The sequence below is a fragment of the Salminus brasiliensis genome, chromosome 21, assembly GCF_030463535.1.
Source record: "Salminus brasiliensis chromosome 21, fSalBra1.hap2, whole genome shotgun sequence".
NCBI lineage: Eukaryota > Metazoa > Chordata > Actinopteri > Characiformes > Bryconidae > Salminus > Salminus brasiliensis.
This window is the reverse complement of record NC_132898.1, coordinates 32,722,173-32,749,537: the sequence shown is the minus strand read 5'-3', so window position 1 is coordinate 32,749,537 and position 27,365 is coordinate 32,722,173. Positions and strand designations below refer to the sequence as shown.

The window sequence follows — 27,365 nt, the reverse complement described above, 5'->3', positions numbered from 1 at the left end:
CATTTCTATAAAATCCCATTAATATCACAAAAAATATCAACATTATAAGAATTAAACAGTCAATCCAGTCTTTAATTAACTGTAGTAACGGTGCAGAGCATTACAGTCACTGTGGATGATAAAATCAAAGATCACGAGTTAGATATACTAACAAGAAATGATTGAATTATTACATTTACCAAGCATGAACTTAATGATCTGCAGTGTGGGCTAAGATTAAATTCATATAAATTTTATTAACATAAATTAATAACATAAATAGCAGCATTTTTATTCCCAAAATGGAAACAATTGTATTTGGCCAGTAGTGGACATCATTCTCCAGCATCTTTCTAGGAGTTTTCTAGGAATTAATGCTTGAGAAACATCCTAACAGAAAGAGAGCAGGATAGTTCACAGCTCTGCTCTTCTAATGATGATTGTCCTCCTAAACTCAACACACCCCTAATAATTTATTAATTCTTAAAATATTATGAATGAATAAATCAATAAATTAATAAATAAAATAACAAATAAAACCCTGTGTTTTTATCCAGATTCTTTTTTTCTTCAAAGTTTTGAAGAAAAATGTTTAATTCTAAGTTTTATTTTAATTAAATACAACAGCTGTTAATCACGTGAGTGCTAAATAACCTTATATATTATATATACACTAAATTCTATACTATAACTATATCCTACTTACACTCTGTATATTTTAATAGTAGATTGATAGTTAGCAAAACACTTCTTTAATAAAACATTTCTATATTATAAAGTCATTAATTTGTGTTATGTTTATATTTGAGGATTACATGCATCCAACATTCTGCATCCTACACCAGAGCCTATGCATCCTTTCAGTCCACACAGATGAATTGAGTCCCTGTATTACTTGATTTTCTCTAAAATCTGTAACTGACCTATTTCTAACATTCAGTTTTTACAAAAGAGTTTCTGTTAAATATGTAGATTAGTTACCTTGAGTCACCTTGACTCCCATGCAAACACACAGCGATACACAGTGCTGAAGGAAAATGGACAGCAGTGTAACTTATGGTTTCCCTGTAATCACTTGAATAGTAAAAAGTCTAAATTCGTGACGAGAGAAGATGTGGTTGTGGGTTATTTGGTCTTTTTCTGTCTTTCATTAAGTTAAACTGTGCTCACAGGAAATGCCATGTTCTTATTTTCACTTTTACTTATTTATTAAACACACATTTCTTACAAGGCTGCCAAACCCATTGCTTACAAAAATACTGTACATTTACATGGTCTACTTTTTTTCTACTATTTTTATGTAAATATTGAAATATGAATGTATGAGTGACAGTAAGCATGTTCCCACCTTCGTACAAAAAGGTCACTTTTTTGAGTCCTATCTTTTCCACTGCAGCTCGGGTTCAGATGACCCTCGTCAGACAGATGAGAGCTAATGGCGGCTAAACTGAGACACGACAGCAAATCCTGAACAAATTCAGAATTCCGTTCATTTTGTATGAGGTTAGGAAGAATCTCTACAACTGTGGGAAAATAATCACACAGTGACATTTAAGATGAGATCAAATGGTTTGAAAACAATAAAATTATGGATTGTTTTTCTCAAAATTAGCCTTCAGATATTTTATAAGGCTTTTTTGATATTTGCAACAGCTGCTGTTTATATAATTCTCCAGTCCTGAAGGGTCCCTTAAGATCACTCATATCAGCACCTCTTTTTGAGAGGCTCCTCACTGATACCTCACTGATAGCTGAGATGTTTTCCGCTGTTAACTGTAATGACGCCCCACCACAAGTTTCCACTGACTTGAGCTTGAGTGTGTCTGGGCTAGTCTGCGTTTTCGGTACAGAGAGGGCACTTCTTTTTTTATTTTAAGTGGTTTTTAAATCCATGCAACCAGGATCAGGATGAACATTTTAATACTCTTCTTCAGTCTAGTTCTTCTGAATGTACTGAAAGGTAATGATCAATTCTAATTACAATTATTTTAGTTTAGATCAATAGTTAGTAGTTTAGTGTTTGGGTGGAATTTTGCTATTTGCATAAATAAGCATATCATTTTTACTTGTAAAAACTCCAGATGCCATTAGAACAGATGCTGGTAAACATAAACACAGTAACATGAACTTCTCATTCTGAAGAAAGTTACTAGTGAGCTAGTCTGAGCTAGTCTGAGCTAGTCTGAAGAACAAAGCTTGATCTTTAATGGTTTTAATGAAAACCGTGACTTTAGGAATGTTATAGTATTTATACTCATATAAGTGTTTTTACTGAGAAAATGAGCTTTTTCATTCTACAGTTCTGTGTTAATAATATATATTATTTGATATATGTATTTTCCGTGTATGTTAGGCCTCAAAATATACTTCAGTACAGCAGTGAAACTGTAAATCTTTTTACCATAACAGACTCATGAACAATTAATGATAGAACATTTTGATTAAGTTCTGTCACAGTTTTATTTGTTTATTTATTTGTTTGTTTGTTTATTTGATTGATTGTAAAGACTGCGTTTGGATAACATTTAAAGTTAAACCTTTGTTTGTAGAGAATTTGAAAATGTGTTTTTTATTCATATGCTCATGTGTTTGTATTACTCCAGGCTTAGCTGCAAAAGTGCAAAGGATTATTCTGCCCAGAGGGAGCTCAGGAACATTCTACTGTGATACATCATTTTACAACTTTTATAAAAAATGCGATTGCAATTCCTTATATTCCTGCAAGAACGCCTGGAACTATCAGTACAAAGCAGAGCCTTATCTGGACAAATTCAAAATCACAGTTCTTGACCCAACATCATCTGATTCAGGCTGTTACCGTTGTTACCAGCAGGCATATAATCTTGAAGTACTTCCAGGTAAGCAACACTTTTCTGTAAAAGCATACAATCATAATAATAATTTTCAACCATTTTGGGATCAACGATAGACAACAATATACATTTACCTCATTTAGATCCAAAGCATCTTGAAGATGTTAGGTCATATGCTAGGATCATATTTATATTAACAATATATTAATATATATATGTTAATATATTTATATTAATAATGACAAATTACAATTACTATTAACCATTATTTACCATTATTTATTCTTGGTGTTATGGATTTTGTAAAGATATGCAGGGTTCGGGATACAAAACAGTATTTATTTAATTATTGTTATTATTGTAATTGGTGGTAGTATGATTTTAGATTAACATATGAGGAGAGAAAACAAGAAGATTATGGAAAAATCTCAATTTACATGTTTATGATCAGGAGCAGTTCTCTGAAGACCAGAGCACACTGTACTCCTGTATTTGACTGCTGGGAGGATCTAGAATGTTCTGTCTTGTTCCTGCTGATTCATTTAATTGCCGGTTCTTCTTCAGGATTATACCCATTATATCATAAAGATGGATACAGTCTGGACTTATAGATCTATACAGTGCTTCTGTAAGGTCAGGGGAGCTGATAGGATGGGCAGAGTTCATTATAAACTAGGTGTGGTCATAAAATGCGGATATGACTGTGCACACTTGATCTGACTTGATCTGAAGTTGCAGCAGTGTCAGAAATTGTTTTGTATATTAATTTCACTAATGAAGCATGACTCTGTTTTCAACTATTTAAATATCCAGAGAATGGCCCATCTGTTGTGATTGGGAAACCAGGAGGATCAGTTGTGATGTCCTGTGCATTTGAAAGAAATGTCTACAGCAATGAACAGTACTGGTGTCGTGAAGACCTGAATGGGAAATGCTTGAAATTTATCCAGTGGAATTCATTGAAACAGAAGCTGGATTCCAAGGGAATGTCTCTTGCAAAAAAGGATCTACGTCCTGAGGACAGTGGAAGGTACCAGGCTGTGCTTAACAGTAGCACACAATATGAAATAATATGTGCCATCGACCTACAGGTGCTTCAAAACCAGGATGGCCTCCATGCACCTTTGACTTTCAATGCGATGTCGGGACAAGAAGTCAAAGTTGCCTGCAAGTACATTCAGGACTACTTAAATTCATCAAAATCCTGGGAATGTTCCACTCAGCTCCGTTATAGATGCAGAACAGGTGTCGAAGTTTACGATGACCGTTCTCGGTCTGAGCTGGTGTTATCAATTGATCATGTGACAATGTCAGACAACGGAAATGTTTATACATGTAAGGTGGCAAAGTCTGACGGAGGTTTTCATGAAGTCAATATGACACTCAGGGTTGAAGCAACAGCACCAATAAAAGTGAATGGCACAAAGGGAGGCAGCGTAACATTACAATGTAAATTTTACAAGAATGATGCTTGTTCGAGTCGGTTTTGGTGCAAGCTGAACTCCACTGGGGCATGTATAGAACTATTGCAGGACTACAAGACTAAAATATATGAAGAGAACTCACTAACAACTAACTTCAACCTCAAACTTAAACATCTTGAGAGAGATGATGCTGGAACGTATCGCTGTGGATGTAGCTACAAGCCCAACGGTTCCTTCACATTAAAGGCAAATGTGGAACTTTCTATAATAGGTAAACAATCTTTCAATATTATACTAAACTTACTAAGATTACAATATCTATGAAAACATATTCACCCCCGGGATGTTTTCCCCTTTAATTGTTTTTTATTAAGGAATCATGGTACATTTAATTGAGCTTTTTCTTTGCAAATATACAACTAAACTCTTTAGTGTCAAAGTGTCAAGTAATGTCAGTAACAATGTGTATAATATATAAAAACAAAATAAATGTGCTTGCATAAATATTCACCCCCTTTAAAGTGTCTGACTGAATTCAACAGATGTCAACAGAGATCCAGCAGGCAGTTGGTGCTGGTAGTCTCAAAGTTAGTGTAATGGAGATCACCTGTCTCAAGTGATTGTAATATAAAGACACCTTTCTGGAAGCTCTAGTCACTGGCTACAAAAATACACCATGAAGACAGAAGAACATTCCTCACAGCTCAGAGAAAAGCTTGTTGTCAGTCAGGAAATGGGTGCAAAAACAATCCAAGCCACTGAACTAAGCTCTGTTAAAGCTATCATTAAGAAATGGAAGGAATATGGCATAGGTGTAAATTTGCCTGGAGCAGAGTAACTAGTGAGGGCAGCCACCAAGACACCCAGGACTGCTCTGAAGGTGCAGACTTGATGCTACAATTGGCGAACACCAAACACTGCACTACCGTGAAGCATGGTGGTGGCGGCGTCATGCTATGGGGATGCTTCTCAGCAGCAGGCCCTAAAAGACTTGATTAGGTAGAGGATAAAATACATGCAGCAGAATAATATAGAGAAATCCTGGAGGTCAATCTGATTGAGTCTGCAAGAGAACTGCAACTTGGCAGAAGATTTTTTTTTCCTCCATGAACTGAAGCACACAGTGAAACCCAGACAGAAATGGTTTAAGTACATCAGGGTGAATGTCCTGGAGTGACCATGTCAAAGCTCAGACATCAATCTATTCGAGAATTTGGCCTATACTTGAAACACAGTACTTGCTGACAGTGACAGAGCTTGAACAATTGCAGTGTGCAAGTTTGATTGAGACCAATCCACACAATACTGTGATTGCGGCCAAAGATACATCCACTAAACATCCACTAAATACTGATTTAAGGGGGTGAAGATTTACGCATTTATTTTACATAATATAATTTATGACAGTACTTTATAGAAACCACTTTGTAGTTTTCACTTTGACATAAGAGTTTATTTAGTAAAATTATTAAAAAAAAAGTCAAATAATATTGACCATGATGATTGACCATTTATAAAACCCAAAAAGGGAAAAACATTCAAGAGGTGAATGCTTTTTATAGGTACAGTATACCCCCTTTTAATATCTGCAAAATAACAATGGTTGGGGCACTGTTCATTTTAAGACCCACAGATACCTACAACAACAACAACAACAACAACAACAACAACAACAACAACAACAACAACAACAACAACAACAACAATGACAATGAGAATAAGAATGAGAATGAGAATGTCCACCGAAGAAAACCCTGGAGACATACTCAGGTATTGATAATGATGTCCATGTTAAACACACACACACACACACACACACACACACACACACACACACACACACACTTCTCTATGTACAGCAGAATTGTTATTAAAGCTATTACAGCATTTGTTTTGAACATCTGAGTGAGGGATACTAGAAACATCCAGTGTGAATGTTTGCATCGTCTTTGTTTCAGTTCCAATCCCATGCTCTATGGCATCTTTGGTCTTCTTGCAGTGATTGCCATCACTCTACTGTTAATATTAATCAAACTATGCTGCAGAAGACGCAGCGGTGAGTGGAATATGTGGATGATTTTAGATTACTCAGAAATGAAAGCTTATGATGATAACCTTTCTGACTCTTTTTGTGGGGGCTTTTCAGATCGTGCACAAAGTCCAGACATTCGTGGAGGTACTTTTCACATGAACGATGTCATAAGTAACATACACCTCATGAGTCCTGATAGACCTGTCCTTCAGCAGCCTTACAGTAAAGATCTTTAACTACTTCAAATTATTACACCAGTTATTCCAGTTATAACACTGTTATTGACCAATTCTGTTCTTTCTTTTCTTATAAAGCTGGATCTATGGATGATTCCTCCTCTACCAGCTCAGAGAGCTCAGGTCATTCGGTAAGTGTTAGATTTATATCTTATCTTATCTCTGAAAAGCTAGGATAATCTTTGTCAAAGACATTGAATATGATATTACAAGGGTTGTATTGCATTTAATTTAATTAAATTTAAATCTAATTTTATATTTTTTGCTGTGTGATAATACATATATGAAAAGTGATAATACAATAATATTAAAAAAGCATTAATATTAAGAAATAATTACACATACACAACTGTATTTTGTTTATGTGCTGAAAAATATGTGTAATAATATGTAAAGCTATTTATCTGCACAGCTAGTGAACATGTATTTATTTTACAATACAAATGAGCAATACATACAGTACATTATGATTGCATCATTGTAATATTAATAAATGCTGCAAATTTTCACTCATAGTAACGCCTTGCTAAATTATCTACCTTGTTTGATTCCCACTTAAATAATGTGGTTAACGTGAATTTTGTAAATTAAGTAAATTAATATAATTTCTTTTGTTTTATTTATTTAATAAATTAGAATAAATAGTTAGTAGTAGTAGAATTTTCAACTTGAGAAAAGCCACATCTGCTAAAAACATCTGCTATAGCACATCAGCTCTGTTGGTCTGTTGGTGTTTCAGTTTGGGAACATATCCTTTGGGCCTCGAAATCAGTATCTGAGTATCATACCCACTCCTACGAACGCAGACTATGAAAACATTCCTGAAAAAATGCATCCAGCTCTTCCAGACTACGAAAATGTGACTACAGACAATGACCAGGACTACGTGAACATATCTGAAGCCCAGAACCCTTCTTTCACTGAGGACAAAGAGAGTGAGAGCGAGGCAGAGGCCGAGGCCGAGGCCGAGGCCAAGACTGAGGCCTGCCAGCCTGCCAGAAACTGTGAAGAGCGTGCAGGCAGCAGCGAGAGCAGCAGCGACGAGAGCGAGGAGGAATCAGTAAATTACAGCAGGGTTGTCTTTAAAAAAGCCACAGAGTAGGTACTGAAAGGACACCAATGGCTGCTATGCTTCCCAGTCACTGAACCTTTTCTGGGTGGGAGTTCTACATGGACAGACAGGCCAGGAACAGAACCATACGTTTGTCTACCAGCTGATTGACTGACTTTTTTTTTTTGCTTTCCTGATGCTCACAGTATTGTATCTGGATTGAAATGAACTGGCTTGAATGTGTGCTCTGATTCTTCGCAGTGCTTATTTTGGGTGGGGGGTGACACATGCACTGGCTGTGCGTGAGGGAAGAAACGGTTAATTCTAGGTATGAAACTTTGTAAAAAAATCTGAGAACTTAAAATAGGTTTCTGATCTGATAAAAGACTGTGTTGCTGATTACAGTCACCATGCAAGCTTACATCCTGTCAGGAAGGAGCGAGATTGACTTTACACACAATCATATTTTCAGTATTTGTACATTTTTAGGCAATAATCATAATGAATGCATGCTATGTCACTGTCTTCTTGTCATCATTGTACCTGCTATTATTTCTACACACAGCTTAGACTTAAGGCTTGCTAAAATACTGCATGCATTACCAAGCCTGTGCACTCCACTGAGATTCTTTTTGAAGGATATGGTCTGTTTAACTTCCATCTTACACTGAATACTTGCAAGACTATTAAGTGTGTCTACTCGTGGTGCCCAAAATATGCCTGGGCCTGGTTTTAGAACTGACCACAAATGGAAAAAATGAGTACTTATCATTTTGGTTGACCTCAGCGGCTGTGTACTCATAGCATGCGACCACATGGTGGTGTAAGAAGCCAAGTAGATGCTGGTGGCAGATAAGCTCTACATATGTATTCCTCTGTATATACTCGTGTTTTATGTTTCTTGCTTCAGGGCCTTTTTAGATCACAACCCCTTCAGCATCTTCACGCAATCAGACCTGAGACCAGACTGAGAGGGAAAGACACTAGAGAGACTAGAAGGAGTCCTGCCTTAGTCTTGAGGTTGCAAATGTATAGGTTTCATCTTGAATCTGTTTCAACATTATAATGACAAAAGTTTCTGGACACCCACACCTTCAAATAGCTGGCAATTAGCTGACATTCTTATCAAGAGCGACTTACAAGGTCACTCGTATTACAGAGGTGGGCCAGGGTAGTGTTAGAAGTCTTGCTCAAGGAGTCTTGTTGTTGTAGCGCAGGCCAGGCCAGGAATCGAACCCCAGTCTCCTACATGGTGTGTTAGCTCACTGGCAGATAGTCGTGTTATCTTTTGCACCACACCAACCACAGCTTTCGCGACATTTCATTCTCAATCCATAGGCATTAATATGGAGTTGATTCCTCCTCGTTCCCACTTAATCACGGTGTTACCAGTCTGAGTTACACCAAAGGAGCAATCCTATCCCTCCAAGGGGCCGCCACAAAGGATGGGACGCCAAGTTCTGCAGCCCACTCAAGTCTAGTGGTGGCATATCATTAAGTGAGGGATCCCAAAAGAAACTTTAGCAGGACAAACAAGACGGGTATTGGAAATAAAGGTTCCTGAATATTTCTTGGCTTGGATGTACAGGTTTAGGAAAAACTTTTACTTGAACATTTTGGAGCTCAAAAAGATTTTAAAGTCTTTCCCGATCGTCCAGAGCCATTCACTGAAGGGTCTTTAGAGGACTGAAAGTGGTAAAGAACCTTTTTGGTACCTATTTTTAAGAGGACTAGTGGTTCCCAATCCCTCTTCCCCTTTTACACCCATCTCAACCCAGGAAAGCTTTGGGAGTTATAGGACTTGAGGACACTCTTAACAATAAAGGTCCGTAAATGGATCTTGGCATTGATATAGAAAAACCTTTATTGGTACAAAAACCGGGCCAGGCTGCTCGCCATCTGCTGCTGAAAGAGTCAGATTCGCCCTGTTCTCTCAGGGGAGGGTTGATGGCACTTCCTCCACACATTCCTCCTAGTGTGTTATTGGTCGGCACAGGCGTCTGTTCAAAAGAGACGCTGGCAGGCTCCATATTGGGTTAAAAATGGGGTAAAATTAAATCGTCTTGCCACATTTCTAATCTACCCACTATTGATCTTGGTCTTGAGTCTGTCTTGCCTGTTCCTGAGCTCTGTCTTAAGTCTTGGCTCACTTGGTCTTGGTCACAATCTTGGTCACAGTCTTGGCTCAGTCTCATCCATTCCTGATCTTAGTCTTGGCTCAGTCTTGCCTGCTGAGTAAGTCACTTTGTAAGTCACTCTTGATAAGAGCGTCAGCTAATTGCTCTAAATGTAAATGTAAAGCTCCTGCAGGTTTAATGTGTGGGTGTCCAGAAACTTCTATTTTTTTAAGTATTTATAGTATATGTTACAGTGCATTAACATTTCTTACACTGATATTTAGAAAACTGACTCCTTTTCATACAGACTGAGATCAGTCTTGCCTGATTCTGATCTCAGTCTTGGCTCAGTCTTGCCTGCTCCTGATCTCAGTCTTGGCTCAGTCTTGCCTGATTCTGATCTTGGTCTTGGCTCAGTCTTGCCTGATTATGATCTCAGTCTTGGCTCAGTCTTGCCTGCTCCTGATCTCAGTCTTGGCTTAGTCTTGCCTGATTCTGATCTCAGTTTTGGCTTAGTCTTGCCTGATTCTGATCTCAGTCTTGGCTCAGTCTTGCCTGCTCCTGATCTCAGTCTTAGCTCAGTCTTGCCTGCTCCTGATCTCAGTCTTGGCTCAGTCTTGCCTGATTCTGATCTTGGTCTTGGCTCAGTCTTGCCTGCTCCTGATCTCAGTCTTGGCTCAGTCTTGCCTGATTCTGATCTCAGTTTTGGCTTAGTCTTGCCTGATTCTGATCTCAGTCTTGGCTCAGTCTTGCCTGATTCTGATCTCAGTCTTGGCTCAGTCTTGCCTGATTCTGATCTCAGTCTTGGCTCAGTCTTGCCTGCCTCTGATCTCAGTCTTGGCTTAGTCTTGCCTGATTCTAATCTCAGTCTTGGCTCAGTCTTGCCTGCTTCTGATCTTGGCCTTGATTGTGTCTCACCTGCTCCTGATCTCAGTCCAACTTGTCTCTTCTGTTCAAGATCTTAGTCTAGACTCTGTCTTGCCTGCTCCCGATCTCAGTCTTAACTCAGTCTTGATCTTGCCTCTATTGGTCTTAACTACATCACTACTGGATGTTTTCTGATGATCGTTACACAGTGAGATTAGAAAAAAACACTAATAGAGGTCCTGGGAAATGGCATTGTAAATGGGGAAGTGGGGGGGGGGTGCATAGAACTAAATTTCCCCACTGATGTCAGACTGGTCTAAGGAGCCACCTGTAGACCAGTACTGTAGGGGAGGGGCTGTGTAGTCTTTTAATGTAAGAAGTAGATGTTTATACTACACTTTATTCGCAGTGAAACAGGAAACCCATGAAACTGATAAAGAATGGGTGTGGTGTGTTCTGAGTGCTCAGCTTGAGGAAAAACTCAGCAGCTAAAATCTGTAAATACATTCAACACATTTAATCTCTGTAACTGGAGACTTTCCATCAGACATCCTTCTGTATGAAAAGGAGTCAGTTTTCTAAATTATCAGTGTAAGAAATGTTAATGCACTGTAACATATATACACATTTACATTTAGAGCAATTAACTGACGATCTTATCAAGAGTGACAAAGTTACTCATATTACAGAGGCAAGCCAATGAAGCGTTAGAAGTCTTGCCCAAGGGCTCTTGTTGGTGTAGCACAGACCAAGAATTGAACCCCAGTCTCCTACACGTTGTGGTAGCTTACTGTCAGATAGTCATGTAATCTGTTGCACCACACCAACCACAGCTGAACCACCAACATTTTATTCTCAATCCACAAGCATTGATATGCAGTTGGTTCCCCCTCATTCCCACTTAACCACTTTTAATCAATTCATTTTAAAGTGAAAAGGAGTCAACACGACTTCTGCAGCAAACCATTTTTCTAAATAACATTGTAAGAAATGTTAATGCACTGTACCATATTATTATTATATTATAAATACTTACACTTAAATAGAAGTGCTTAAAAGAAGTAATTGGAGAATGTGAACAGGTTTGGACACTCTACCAAGTCAGTATTCAGTAACCCTCCCCCCCAAACACACACACACACATAGCAGAACTTTAAGGTCTGTCATATTCTCAAATATAAAGTAACCATGTGTTAATATTGCTATAAAAATGTATATTTTTGGAATAGTTTCTGCAGAGGTTGTGTTTACATTTTATCACCTCAAAAATCAATGGTTAAAAAATATCTAATGTAATTTGTCCATGGTTGTCAAAATGCCTGCATACACGTGTATAATGTGATCTGTGTGTAGTAAAGCAGCTCATGGTCTGAATGGAGAAATCCTGAAACCTACTAAAGTAAACCAATCAGGCTAATGTAACCTGGGGTTTCCTTTTAGGTGGCAAAACCAATTCAAGGTCATAACAGTTTAAAAAGCACAGTGAATGGACCAGTTCCTGGAAATCAATTAAGCTAAGTCCTGGACTGTGGAAACAGTTAATCGCCATTGTAAATTTATTTTAGTCATTTAGCTTTGGCTTAATTGTGGTCTGGCCCAATGTTTTGTATGCTGCAGTTGTTAAACAAATAAATATTTGTTATCCATTGTAACCCATTTTTTATTCTCTTTTCCTTTGTGTTGCTCTGTAAATCAATATTTCCCAATCCTTAAGGACTCCCAGATGGCCCACAGTCTTGACATGGGACACAGAAAATAGGACTGTCTGGAAGGTTCTTGAGGAAGTTTGTGTATGTGCATTTTCATAGCATTTCTAATAGGGGTCAGGTGAGTGCTATATTTACTGATTTTTGTGTTAGAGATTTGATGGGACTTGATGGCTCTGAATTTAAGCAGGCCTTCGCCTGGGACCCAACAGACTTTAGACTTCCAGGTCTATTAGAGAAATTGTAGTGGTCATACGGCAGAGCTAAATACTGGCAATGAATGTAGAGCAGGTCAGTAGATTTTTTTATAATAATAATAATAATAATACATTAATTTTAAATAACAACAATTACAGCTCTGGAACAAAAGAAGAGACCACCCTACATGATCTGTTTAGCTGGTTTTACTATTTATATGCAATGTGTTTTGGGAAATTAACATTTGCATTGTATTTCATAAACCATGGACAAAATTTCCCCTACATTTAAATTAAAAATATAATGCTATTTACAGTGTTTGTTTGCAGAAATGACAACTGTTTAAAAACAACTGCCCAAATAATGCAAATAAATGATTATAATAGTTATAATACAATATATATATATATATATATATATATATATATATATATATATATATATATATATATATATATAATACTATACAAGTTATTTTTGAAATTTAAGCAACACAGTACTAATATCTAAACTTTGAGAGCATTCAGAAACCTTGACTGCCAATCATAGCTCTCCACTAGTCTTTCACATTGCTGTTGGGACTTCATGTCATTCATAGTCTGCAGATTCAGGTAACTCAGCTCTGTTTGATGAAATGCCTGGAATAAAACACGGACACGTAGAGATGCAAAGTGATTTCTTCATTTTTTCCAGAGCTGTAGAAAGTGCTGCTAAAGACATCAAGCATCAAATAAAAGAGACAGAATTGCATTGTTCAAAGCAGGTGATCATTTTAATGTAAATCTGTGATTTTAATGAGAGAAATACACATTCACTTTTCTTTGCACCTGTCAGATACACTGAGTTACGTACTGTAGTTGCTTAGTTCTACCGAGTCCTGGTCTGTAGCAGAATAGAAGCTACAGCCCAGACGGTCCACAGGCTCGACCTGGGATACATCGATAATAAAGACTGTTTAACATAGATAAATATGCAATTACTTGATTGATTAATTGCTGTAAGAATGATCTGAACATTATTATGATCTGGTATTAATATCAGCTTTCTCTGTCTTTTTCTAAGGTTGATAAACTAGCAAATCCCTTTGATCCACCTGAACCGTGATTCATATTCATCAGCTTCTATATAATTACTCTAAACAAAATAATTTCTGTTACAGTTTAATTAAAGTAAACTCTTATTGTATAAAAATACATAACTTTTGATATTTCTATACGTACAGTGTGTATGTACATTAACAACAAGCAAATTAAACAGTCGCAGGGTGAATTAAAAGAAGGTAGGTGGTAGGTTTTCGGCATCCGTCCATGATGTTCATGAGCTGTAGGGAAAGTCAAAGAGGGAAAAAGAAAGCGTTTGAGTCATATTAATGCCATTTCATAAATCATGTCTTAAATAACAGAAATAAAAAACGAGCCATGTTTGCGGAGACCCACCAGATCATTTATCTCCTTGGCGGCTCTATAGTTGTATCTTGTTGTAGATGCCTGACCTTTTGAATGATAAAAGATATCAACATCCCAGAAGAGCTGGTTTCCAAGTACACTATGGGGAACCCAAAGACTGTTTCACTGTACAAATAGATCTTTGAACAAATACCTCCTTGTCTTGGTTCTTCTTGGTCTTTGAAGAAGCTGTCTGATGTTCTGCGAAGTGCCACCAAAATAGAAAACCACAGTGAAACAGGCCATGCGTCTTCCCCATGACCACCTTTAAGTGCCATTGATCAGTGTTATAACTAGACATCACTCTTCTGACTCACCATTTGGGGCTTGGAGAAGACGAGGGCGGTGAGGAGCAGTAGTACAAAGCACACAGACGTGATCAGGAATGTCATCTTCAGGGAGCTGCTAGCAAGCTGGAAGTTCACCCCCCAGTGTTCCTCTTCACCGTGTCGGGAAACCTGATCCTGTGTGGCTTCAGTGTCCTTTTGGCATTCGGAACCTGAGAAAGACCAACATATAAAATCATGACCTGAGAGCTGGGTTATACTGCAGTGTACATACAGTACCAGTCAAAAGTTTAGACACACCTGGTTGAATGTGTGCTGACCATCATCTTAAAAACATTTGACCGAAGTGCTAGTATATTTGTTTTCAAATAGGGGACAAACAGGTCCACCATGGTTAGGATGTCTAGTATATCATGGCCTTGGGGGTCAGATAGGCCTAAGCTGTAGGATGAAAGGAGCTGATTTGGTCATGCAGGCTATTAAGGCTATTTGTTGGTTTTGAGTTAGTGTGTGTGTGTGTGTGTGTGTGTGTGTGTGTGTGTGTGTGTGTATTGATGTACATTAACATGCTGTAGTTGCAGGGTTTCAGAGGTATTTCCACTCTCATACACACACAGGCGAAGAAGGCGTTCTATAAGAAGAGGAGGGCTATAAGAAGAAGAGTTCTATAAGAAGATGGCGTCTATAAGGAGAGACATCTATGAGAAGAGGAGGGCTATAAGAAGAAGAGTTCTATAAGAAGATGGCGTCTATAAGGAGAGACGTCTATGAGAAGAGGAGGGCTATAAGAAGAAGAGTTCTATAAGAAGATGGCGTCTATAAGAAGAGACGTCTATGAGAAGAGGATGTCTTTAAGAAAAAAAGGGCTATAAGAAGAAGAGTTCTATAAGAAGAGGGCATCTATAAGAAGAGGATGTCTATAAGAAGAGAAGGGCTATAAGAAGAAGAGTTCTATAAGAAGAGACGTCTATAAGAAGAGGAGGGCTATAAGAAAAAGGGTTCTATAAGAAGATGGCGTCTATAAGAAGAGGATGTCTATAAGAAGAGAAGGGCTGTAAGAAGAAGAGTTCTATAAGAAGAGACATCTATAAAAAGAGGAGGGCTATAAGAAGAAGGGTTCTATAAGAAGATGGCATCTATAAGAAGAGGATGTCTATAAGAAGAGAAGGGCTATAAGAAGAAGAGTTCTATAAGAAGATGGCGTCTATAAGAAGAGGATGTCTATAAGGAGAGAAGGGCTATAAGAAGAAGAGTTCTATAAGAAGAGGGTGTCTATAAGAAGAGGAGGGCTATAAGAAGAGAAGGGCTACAAGAAGAAGAGTTCTATAAGAAGAGGGTGTCTATAAGAAGAGGAGGGCTATAAGAAGAAGAGTTCTATAAGAAGAGATGTCTATAAGAAGAGGAGGGCTATAAGAAGAAGAGTTCTATAAGAAGAGGGCGTCTATAAGAAGAGGATGTCTATAAGAAGAGAAGGGCTATAAGAAGAAGAGTTCTATAAGAAGAGGGTGTCTATAAGAAGAGGATGTCTATAAGAAGAGAAGGGCTATAAGAAGAAGAGTTCTATAAGAAGAGGGTGTCTATAAGAAGAGGAGGGCTATAAGAAGAAGAGTTCTATGAGAAGATGGCGTCTATAAGAAGAGGACGTCTATAAAAAGAAGAGTTCTATAAGAAGACGCATTCTATAAAATGATGAGTGCTAAAAGGAGAGGAGGGCTATAAGAAGAGGTGTTCTATAAGAAGAGGAATGCTATAAGAAGAGGCATTCAATAAAATGATGAGTGCTATAAAAAGAAGAGGTGTTCTATAATAAGAGGAGAGCTATAAGAAGACGAGAGGTATAAGAAGAGGAGCGGTTTTTACACAGACATTTACATTCAAATCAACAACTTATATAAAAAAAATGGTACAAATGGAAATACAATATTTTGGCACATCTGCAAGAAATTAAAGCATATTTGCAGTTTTTTTGAGTATTCAGATCAATTTAAGACATATTTGTATTTTGGAGCTCAGTAACGCAGTGTTTAGGGGAGGCTGCTGGAACAAACCACTGATGGCCAGTATCCAGTTTTCATTTCAGTAAATTTTTCACTGAAATATAAATTCCTAGATTTTCTCTGATCTGGTTGCCATGAGGATCCATAAGTTAGTCAGTTCTGCCAGTATACTTACTTTTTCTGGTCTATTAGCGACACATCAGCCAGAATTAAAAAAAGCAGACAGACAGACATGAGCGAGTGGAGCTGGGGTGAAATTTAAGGGCAAGTAACTGGAGCTTGCTATTTGTATCTGTTTAAAACATATTATTTGTACATTAATCCAAAGTGTGAACTCATATTGAGTTACTTCTCAGACTTTAGTCATTATTTTACTTGGGCGTGAGTTAAGGCTACTTTTCCTACACCTGGTTAATCCCTCAAATCCTAGGTGATACTTTCTTAACAGCTTGATTTAGCACACATTGTGGAGTACCACAGGGTTCAATGTTAGAGGGTTTGAAACTGATGGAGTAATGAAAATGAAGCAGTGTGCGCTACAGGGTCTAAGGGGTTAATGTGAATGTTTTACATAAGGTAAAGGAAGAGTCAGAGAACCATCCATCCAACACAAGACTCAGTTTGCAGAAAATACAATAGAAAAGCTTTAGAGTTAAAAAGTGAAGCCAAACAAGCTTAAATACATTTCACCTTTGTAGTCTGTTCCCTCGCTGATGGCTTTAATCACATTCTCTGGCAGGGATGGAGCCATGTGAAGATGAGTTTGGATATGTGTAGGAGTGCTGACACCAACAGACTGTTCAGCAGGAGGGCTTAAGTTCTCTGTAATATCCTCAGTGATGTTCGAGGATGGTGGGGCTGTGGTTGATTCTGATGCTGTTTTTCTGTCCACATGAAGTGTTTGGAAAGGGCTGTTCGTTGTTGCTCCAGGAGTGATCCGTAGGTGTGAAACCTTCTCATGAATTCCTGCTGGATCAGATGTGCTTGAAGTAATCCACCTCTTGAGCAGTTCAGAGTAGAAATCAGACAGTATTCCTTGAACTTTGCTATCTAAAGATCTCTTGGCAAGGACACGCACTGTGCTTCTGCCTGAACTGAGAGGTGCGCTGTTCCTCTGAGAGGGACGAGATGTTGTTGACTGGACAGCAAGCGCAGTTCTTCTCTGTGGCATTCTTAGAAATTCTGTTGATGGTTTTATGGTAGAAGAAACGACTGATGTTGGTGAACTCTCCATCTCCATTGGGGCATCCAGATAATGTGGGTTGGGGGACAGTATGAGGTCTGTAAAATCCCCAGTTGTTGAACTATAAGGTTCATTCCTGGAGAGTTCAGTTCTTGAGTGCTGCCCAGGTGAAGGCTCTGCAGTTTCTGAATCTAGTGAAACTGGAGAAGGTTGGGTTTTCTCTGAATTAGGCGTTCCTCTATATCTATATCCATCCTTTTTGTGTCTCAAGACAGGTGCCAGGGATGGCCTGGATGGTGATGAAGTTGTTGGTGAACTTGTTGTAGAAGATCTGGTCAGCATAGATGCCTTCAAAAATGTAGAACTAATTTTTGTGCATGGGCATTGGCACTCTTGGGTACCTAGGCATGAACATAGGATGGAACACACAAAATAAGGTCAGAACCCACAGTGTCAGCATTTTTCTTTGATATTTTGTGCTGAAAACCATTAACTCATTTAAATTACACTGGTTTATAATACTTTGCTAAATTAAACTAAATCAAAGATGATTTTCCAGGCTGCCAATAATAGAAGAACCTGAATAGAAAAAGCCCCAAAAACCACAAATATTGTGAAAAATATATTTTGTATGCTAGAAAGGTAGACTTTTCAAATAAACAATTATAAATTGATCCTTAAATCACATTATTCTCATATCAGTTATTACTGGTATGAATGGCTCTGCAACTTTTCCTTTTTACAGCTTTTTAGAGATTGCTTTCCACATTCTGGTCTGAAAAGTGGTTCTGCACTGGTCTCCCAAATGTGTGGTGGATGTTGTCGGGGTGGCACAGAGCTTCAGCTTGCCAGGTTTAGCTTAAGCTCAGAACTAACTCTGTCTCTTTACCTTCTCCGAGTAAATGGTCACCCAGCCCGACCTGCTGAAAGATTGCCCGCTGAGGTCCCCTTTACCTGTGTCAGACCAGCTGCCAACTACCAGTACAACCAGCAGGCCCCGCTCCCACCACCACCCCTGCCTGACCAGCGGCACACCCTCCTACCACTGCTACCTGTCTGATGACCATGTTGAAGCCTGGGTGGACTCTTGGCTGTTTTCCGCTGTTGATATCGCCACTAATAATTATCATTACTCTGACCATGTTGGGTTGTACTGCACCGTGGTTACTGCATTGTGATTGTGATCAGAGCAGTTCAACAGTATCGATGGTTTGGAAACTTTATCAATAATTTATAAATAGTTCTGATCAGAGGAGGACGGGTCGGGTCCCCCTTGTGAGTCTTGGTTCCTCCCATGGTTTCTTCCTCCAGCTCTGAGGGAGGTTCTCCTTGCCACTGTCGGCTTTGGCTGCTCACTGGGGGTCTTTGACCTTTCATATCTGATTACAGTATTCCTTTTTTTCTGTTCTTTTTTACTAATTACTAATTATGTAAAGCCGCTTTGTGACGACAACAGTTGTAAAAAGCTGTACAAATAAATTTGACTTGACTCAAAGACTCAGGTCAGGACCATGCTGATATCAACCTGAACCACTTTTAGGACCTCCAGTTTCACATGGAGAGAAGAGCAATACTGGTGAAATATAGCAGCATTTATTAGACTTTGGGGAGATCTTCATTAGATAGACTTTGTGGGCCCTAATTTAGAAAGAAACCCCAGATTTAACTTCCCAGGAGCTTTTAATCATCGCACAACTGTAGTGGATGACAATATGACTTATTTCCCTTTTTATTGACATTTGAATGGAAACCCTGGTTAATGAGGAGTTACACATTTTATTCTTGCAAAAAAGGGGAAGACGGTCCATTAAATATCCGTTTTGTTCTCTTAAGTATGCTCAGATTTCCTGGAATGACAAAAACAACTGATTCAGTCAATTTTACGATTTTTCTGTTACCTGACGTTTGGGTGAGAAGTGTAGTGGTGGAATCTGGAAGGTCATCTGCATATTCATCCTCACAGTTCCATTCTATGGGTTTGTCGTTTGTAGTCACCAGACCCTTGTACATTTGAATGACCTCCTCTGCTTTTTCCAGTCCCACCCTGGGAGAGGTTATGTACAGCTTTGCAAACTTCACTGGATTGTCCTGAGCAAAGAAGGAATTCATGGTTAATTAAAATGTTGCTTAAGGTTGAATGCATGAACCTGGAACTCTGGTGCCATGAAGGCTCCAGTCGTATCTATGGCTTAATCTTCCTGTAATCTAATTTCTTTCGTAGCTTATTTTGCTGTGCCCTTGCTTGACTCCCTGGCCTTTTGATGAGCCTGAGGAGACACATATCCTTAAGTCAAAATCTCCAGTTAATACAAATCACATTGCTGCCATGAGGTCGGCAATCTGAAATAAACCTGTTGCTCACTGAGATTGGATATATCTGATGTGGGGTGATGCAGTGAATCCGCTTAGAAAATAATAAAAAGTGTGTTGATTTGTGAATAGAATACTTACACTGAAACACTGCATCAGCAGTTTCAGCAGTTATCTAATCATTAGTAATCAATCAGTTACAAATACCTGTCTGTGTTTCAGCCTCCCATGATCACTATTAGAAATCACGGCATTTGGTACTGGCTGATATTCCATAAGCATTGTGAGAAGAATGTTGTGGGTAGCGGCTGAGAACTGCAGTGAAGTTGTCATTCAGAAAAAAGATGGTGGAAAAAGCTGTGAGACGAATGACCATGGCACTAGTCATCGCAGCTGCAGTTACTGACCATGTGCTATGGATAACAGGGCAACATCCTAAAACATCTGTAGAGCATTAGCAGCTGTTCCACTATTATGTACATAGCAGTAAGCATCTGCAGTCATTTAGTTTGGTTTCAACGGTTTCAAAAAGCTTGAAAAGCAACCCCCCCCCCCCCCCCCCACACACACTCTCTTTTAGGTCAGGTATGCCACTAGAATTGGCCAAGATACTTTAGAAAAAGGGGTTAATGGCTGCATACTGTATACAATGTCCCAAATGTACTCAGCAACATATTCCATGCCAAAAAGAAATGGATTAGGAATACATTATATTATTATTAACAGCAGGGAAGCCTCCGAGCTTTGTAGGCCTTCAGAGAACGCCTAATGATTTCTGGGAAATCTTCATATTCAGCAAGTTTACAGCATTAGTCTTTATTTATTACTAACTTTTGGTTGGCATCAAAATGATTACATTTGAAAAACAAAACAAGATTTTATTTCTGCTAATCAAGCTCTCCCATTGGTTGGGACTTTAAAGGATAAAGGTGCACGTATTCGTCACTGTACAGTGTGGACTGTACAGCGAAATGTGTCCTCCGCATTTAACCCATCTGGTAGTGAACACACTCACACACACACACACGTGTTAGGGGCAGTGAGTACACACACACACCCAGAGCGGTGGGCAGCCAACTCCAGCGCCCGGGGAGCAGAGAGGGTAAAGGGCCTTGCTCAAGGGCCCAACAGTGGCAGCTTGCCGAGCCCGGGAATCGAACCCACAACCCTGTTATCGATATCCCGGCGCTCTAACCGCTGAGCCACCACTGCCCACTTAAGGGTAGAACTAATGCAAAGGTAACAAGGTAAACAAAGGAAATCTTCTGGAAACATGGGTGTTGCCAGGGTTTTTTGGGCCCTATGACAAGACATTACACAGGGCCCCACAACTACAAAAATACAGAAAGACTCAATGAATCCTTTTTTAATGGCTCCTGTCAGTCACAGGCTTTTAAATTCATCTTAACAGGTCTGTTATAAACATCAAATTTTAACGTTTAATCTAGAACGGTTCACGAACACATACAAAAATGCTATTTCCTATTTCCTAAACTGTGTAAATTCTCAAACCATATTCACCATCACAAACAAACCCTACTGGATCTGAAACCTCTTTGGATTACATGACATTACCCACTAAAATCACAGCGGTAAAAGCCAATTTTATCCTGAATTGCTGAGCAGAACTACAGGCCATGCCACACAATCCACTACAGGTACTACATTTCCCATAATGCCCCAAGATCTTTCCAAAAGTTGGAGCAACTTTCAGTCAGAGCCAGTTTATTTAGATTTTTTGAGCAAAGTAAATAATAAGGACGCTAAATAATTAAAAAAGGGTCAGCCACGCAGCAGACGGGTTAATGGCAGCTAATAGCTGTGTGATTTGGTTATAGCCACTGTACAACAAACACACATATTAGACCACTAAAGCAAAGGCATTAACAAGACTAACATTAGCAAAGGCATCAGTTATGTTAGAGTGTTGTGGTATGGTCAGTATAACCGAGCCCTGGATATAGTCCACATATAGCTTTATGCCACTAAGGAAATATTCCATACAAATGTGTGACAGTAATTGGTAAATGGGGAATGGGGGGGGGGGGGGGGTAGAGCTGTGCCCCTCTATATTCTGTGTGTGCCCCACTAGTAGTCCAGAAACACCCCTGGCACTGAGCAATATGAAGGAAATTACCTCAATCTCCTCATTGATTGGAAGGATGCATTTCTGGGAGTAGATGTTGTAGATGGAGTTCTTCAGTAAACTAGTATAGTTGTAGTTATCAGAATCCCGTCCATATCTGAAGTGCGTGTTCAGAAGATCCAGGACATGAGGGAGTGCTGCTTTAATGTAGCAGACTTCACTCTGAAAGAGGAAACAAGCAACATTCAGACGAGTGCATCATTGCCATTCATGTCAGAATATTATGACCACCCCTGGTTTGGAGTGACCATATAGAAGCACTGTGTAGTTCTATAATCAGTTTCTCTGCAATGCTCAGGACCTCACAGGACTGACCACCACAGAGCAGGTAGTATGTCAGCAGAGACACAGATGGATACAGTCTGAAATTATAGATCTACACAGTGCTTCTGTATGGTCAGTGGAGCTGATAGTGGGCCTAGTTCATTCAAAAACCAGGGGTGATGACCTATGGATCAATTTTAACTTGAATTAAAATTTTGCTTTCTTAACGCTCTGTGGAATAAGCAGTAATCATAATAATAAGCATAGTAAGCATAATAATAATAATACTATTATAATACTAGTATCTTATAGGATTTCCCAATGTCCCTAGAATAACACTGTGTGTGTGAATAGAGACATATAGAGAAATGGACCCAGCAGGATATGCAGCCGATGTAGTGGATAACAACACTGCCTTCTCTATGCCAGCCAGGGAAGCACACTAGACTACACTACACTACACTACAGCAATAATAAAAGCCCTTGGGTAACACTACATCCTCCTATCTGCTTAACACAAATCCAATAAAAGTACCACAAATGCCACAAATGTAATATCATTAATTCTGAGGAATTACTGCCCTTCAAAACTGGATTTCCATTCAAAACAATCAGACAGTTTCAGACGGGATTACAACATCTGCATAGCATATCTACACATCTCCTTTTCTTTTCCCCTCATTTTTAATGGCCTTAATTGGGTTTTGTAAGTTTTCAATGTTCTTCAGAATTTCCTTTTATAGTAACTGTACACACTGTGGGCACATATCAAGTGTGGGCAACAAAGGCTCTTTCAGAGCGATGATTGCAGCACTATTAAATTTAGTATGAGGCCTGGGGGGAATGAGGGGAGGGGAAATGTGACAAACAATAATGGCTTTTTAACTCTACCGTGAAACCTAATGTCAGAGACAGAGACTGATGTTCTTAATGCGTTAAATTTAAAGGGACACTCATAACACAGTTATAGTCATCAAACTCGTTTAGGGGGAAATATGACAAAAGCTGAACATGATGCATACCAAGCTCCGCCGTTCCGTAAAGTTGTAGGTTATAGAGCAGCCATTCTGCAGTTGGTTCCCAATCTGAAATTGGAAAATGTTGGACAGTGAATGGTCAGGTGTGTGTTTGTAAATATTTGGCTGTATCTGCTACATCAGGGGTGGGTGACGAGGGCCGGAGTCCAGCAGAGTTTGCTGATTTCCCTGCTCTAACAAATCTACTGAACCTGGCAATTGACAGGTGAGCTGAATCAGGTGTACTTGAGCAGGAAAGGCACAAAACTATGCAGGAATCCGGCCTTCATGGACCGGAGTGGCACACCCTGCCCTAAATGGTCATTTTACAGGAAAAGGAAAAAACCTATATATAACAAATATAACAAATAATAATAAATTCATTTTGCATCATTTCTACTGATCCATTCATCAGGAAATTATGATACAGTATAAATAATAACTGCCAGATTCACATTATGGTGAAATGTGAAAAACAGCAGAACTGGAGATGCAAGGTTTCTAAGCAACAGTGTTTATTTATTTTTTATTATATAAATTTGATGAAGTTTAATCTTGGGCTGAAAAGGCCGGGGGATCAGTTCATGCAATCTGTTCATTAAATCAAGCTTATGTTTTAATTACACACTACTTAAAAACCCAGGAGACAAATGTTGACTGTATATATGCAGAAGTTTGGACACCCCTGTTTAAATGGCTTGGTAAAAACAAAACCTGTTTATTTTAGATAACAAATCGTCTATAGAGAACTTGCTCAAATGTTTACAATGTTCTATTTTTGTCTATTTATATATTTAATATTTTCTAAAAAGTGGCATAACCTTTGTCGATGCATTGTTTTATGCTTTATTTCTCCCTCAATATGATCAGTATTAACAGTAATAATGCTGTGTGTTTATGATCAGAATGGTAGAGGATAAGGGGTGTCCAAACAGCTGTAAAACTGACTGTAGGAAAATCAAAGCAGTTGTTGCTCACCAGACGTCTTAAATAGAGAAGATGGTCCTTGGTCACGGAGTGCTTACATGGACCTGGTACAGCACCATAGGCCAAATGCAAGCACAAGACAAGGAAGCAGCACAGATGCCTTATCTGCAAATAGGGAACATTTAGAGGTGGAAGGAACAGGACCTTCTTCACACTGACTTTAACAGCAGTGAGTTTCAGCACAAAGCAGTCAAAAATGGCATAAACCTCTCTGACCTCTGGTTAACTTAACATATTTAAAAAGGGATGTTCACTCAGTCTCACTGCCAAAAGGATTTATTATGGGGGAAATAGACAGGTCAGTCACTATGTTCTAAAATACGGCTTGTGGAACTGCTTTCCAGTGTACGCTGTAGTAGATGGTGGTAGACATGTGGTCTCATTACACAATAGGGTAACAGGTGGAGCAGTAAAGATGGAGCAGTAAAGATGGAGCAGTAAAGGTAATGTTCTTGTGTAAGAGAGAGAACAGCAGTCTAAGTATAACATCATCCTAAACTTCAGAGAAAATATTAGATCTATAATGTTAGCTCTATAACATATCTCTTACATCATACATTATATAGATATATAAGATATATACGTGCGTCTCACCACATTTTTCCATTTTTCCAAGTCTAAACATTGTCACATTACATAACACAGGTGTGAGTTCCTCACAGTATTAACAACACAAATATTTACGACATAGAAATACAGAATATATACACACTAACACTATACACACACTGTACACACACACTACACACACACACTATATACATGCTATATACATACACTATACCCACACTATGCACACACACTATGCACACACAATATACACACACCATATACATACACTAAACACACACTATATACATACACTATGCACACACACTGTATACATACACTATACACACACTATATACATACACTATGCACACACACTGTATACATACACTATACACACACAATATACATACACTATGCACACACACTATATACAAACACTATACATACACTAAACACACACTATATACATACACTATGCACACACACTGTATACATACACTATACACACACAATATACATACACTATGCACACACACTGTATACATACACTATGCACACACGATATACATACACTATGCACACACGATATACATACACTATGCACACACAATATAGATCCACTATACACACACACTACACACACTATACACATAAGCTATACACGCACTATATACCTACACGATTCACACACACTATACACATACCATAGATACACTATACACACACTACACACACACTTTACATATACTATACACACTTTACATACACTATACATATATAATACACACACTTTACATATACAATGCACACACTATAAACACACACCGTACACACTACACATGCACTACTGCAGGTGCAGGTTTAATAAGTAATCTGTGAAATATTGAGATGTTTATATTACTATTCAGAAATAGATGTTGCAGAAGTAGAGTGAGTGGGGGGAAAGGTATTTGGTGGGTGCAGGGTGACTGAGCTGTTGCTCACAGTTCCAGTAAGTAAGTGCAGTAAAACAGAGGTGAGTTTTTATTACTGCACGTTTCATAAAAGGCTGCAATACAGTGGATATTTACTGCTATATATCCCTTAAACCACACACCACCAAACCAAACAAAACAAAGGATTACGACGAGGGCCGTCGCTTTAAGCCCTCTTTATTAGAAACGCCTGTAGTTGTTCTGCATGATTTGTAATCATAAAATTGTAAATAAATCACATGTTGGGACACACTTTATAGCTCCGAAGGGGTTAGAGTGACAAAAACAATGCTCTCCATTTTATTTGAATGGACTGTTGTATAAACTCCTCACCAGCACCAGTGGAATGAGCCCCATGTTTTCAAAAGTGGTTGAAGTTCACAGTTCACACTCCTCTCTGGTTACTTGGATACACTTTGTGGCCCGAGATCTGATTCCTTTATTTTAGATCTTGGTTTTCTGACTCTAGAATGAACTAGCGTCCATAAACACTTACTGTGGGGCTAAAGAAAGTCTGGGAGATAAATGCCAGAGAGGGCTCAAAAGCAGGGAAAGCAATGTTGGGTTTGGGTTTCTTGAGTAGATGATTTTTCATATATATACAAAATAATATTACTCATTGATTTGGAAATACAGTAAACTAATCATATATTGCAGAATATTTCATTATAAACATGAAATATTGTTTTATTGTTATTTTTACACAACATTTAAATGAGTTATTAGTTTGTATGGTTATTTGACTTGTAGCCCATGTGGAACTTATTTTGGTGCTACATAGAACCATTATTAAGACACACATATACAAGAATATATATCATATACAAGTACTTTGTGTTCCATAAATTACACCAGTCCTACAGAACCTTTGGAGAACCCCCTTTAAGAGTGTAGTACAACACACAGGTTCTTCTTCTTGTCTTGTCATGATTACTGCAGTTTAGCCCAGCATTATATTGATCCCTTGCTCTGAGCCAAAAACCATCCCATTACACCATTAGACTCAAAAATCAAAGACTGAATTCTGAATAATAAGTGGAATAATCAGAAATGACGGATATTGACCACTCCAATTGGGCCAAGTTTCAATGGTTTCTACGTCTCAGTGCTGGCTCTTACTGGAACATTCCCTTTGAAGATCGGTCTTCACAGTTTGACATGAAGTTGAGAAGAACTTTCTAAAACCTTTTTCATTTAAACCACCTGGCAGCACAGCACGCGAGGGACCAGCTGCTTTTGCAATATGCTTCTGGAAGACTGTATAGTTCCCAGTAGCACACATCATCACAGAACAGAGGACGGCAGTGTCCTGTGACTGCTTCTCCAGAAGGTATAAGCTTCATAGCATCATGGATTAAAGCGCTTACCTTGGCTTTGTGGGCTGGAGTGTTTGTGTTCATCTGGCTGACCTAAGGGGATGGAAAGGAGTCCGCATTTGGAAAGGCGTCCACATTGAGATTCATTGGAGTTCCTTTGGACTTCTCGCTTTTGTCACACATGAAAACGGGGCAGGTCACTCTGAGGATGCTCTCGGTTTCCAGCTGCCAAAACCGAAACCCACACGTCAGTCTTGAGTCTTGAACGCACCGCCTGCACTGATTCTGAAGCGTGGTCACTCAAAGTGAACCATTCCCTTGACGGCATGGATGTGTGAAAATGTTGGTGCTCTCTGGTGCTCTAGTAAGCTGAGCTAAGCCCTGAATCCCTCCTACTCTCCTTTTAGGTCTTTTACAGGAAATCACTCCTTAGCTGCTTTACTGGCTGGACCTTTTCCAAAGTCT

General features: G+C 38.8%; 2 protein-coding genes across 2 annotated transcripts; one reads left to right on the top strand and one right to left on the bottom strand.

Annotated features, from left to right (window-relative positions):
- Positions 1-6,400: 6,400 nt before the first annotated feature.
- On the top strand, positions 6,401-8,019 carry LOC140543321 (uncharacterized). Its single transcript, XM_072666388.1, has 3 exons — positions 6,401-6,470; positions 6,563-6,615; positions 7,224-8,019. The coding sequence occupies exons 1-3, from the start codon at positions 6,404-6,406 to the stop codon at positions 7,584-7,586; spliced, it is 483 nt and encodes a 160-aa protein (XP_072522489.1). The 5' UTR covers positions 6,401-6,403; the 3' UTR covers positions 7,587-8,019.
- Positions 8,020-13,173: 5,154 nt separating this feature from the next.
- Positions 13,174-27,256, bottom strand: csf1a (colony stimulating factor 1a (macrophage)). Its single transcript, XM_072666385.1, has 10 exons — positions 26,952-27,256; positions 24,050-24,163; positions 23,078-23,140; positions 21,783-21,953; positions 19,234-19,423; positions 16,843-17,736; positions 14,186-14,367; positions 14,023-14,069; positions 13,860-13,915; positions 13,174-13,744 (listed from the first exon to the last, which is right to left on the bottom strand). Exons 1-9 carry the CDS (start codon positions 26,982-26,984, stop codon positions 13,885-13,887), a joined length of 1,725 nt encoding a protein of 574 aa, XP_072522486.1. The 5' UTR covers positions 26,985-27,256; the 3' UTR covers positions 13,174-13,744; positions 13,860-13,884.
- Positions 27,257-27,365: the final 109 nt, after the last annotated feature.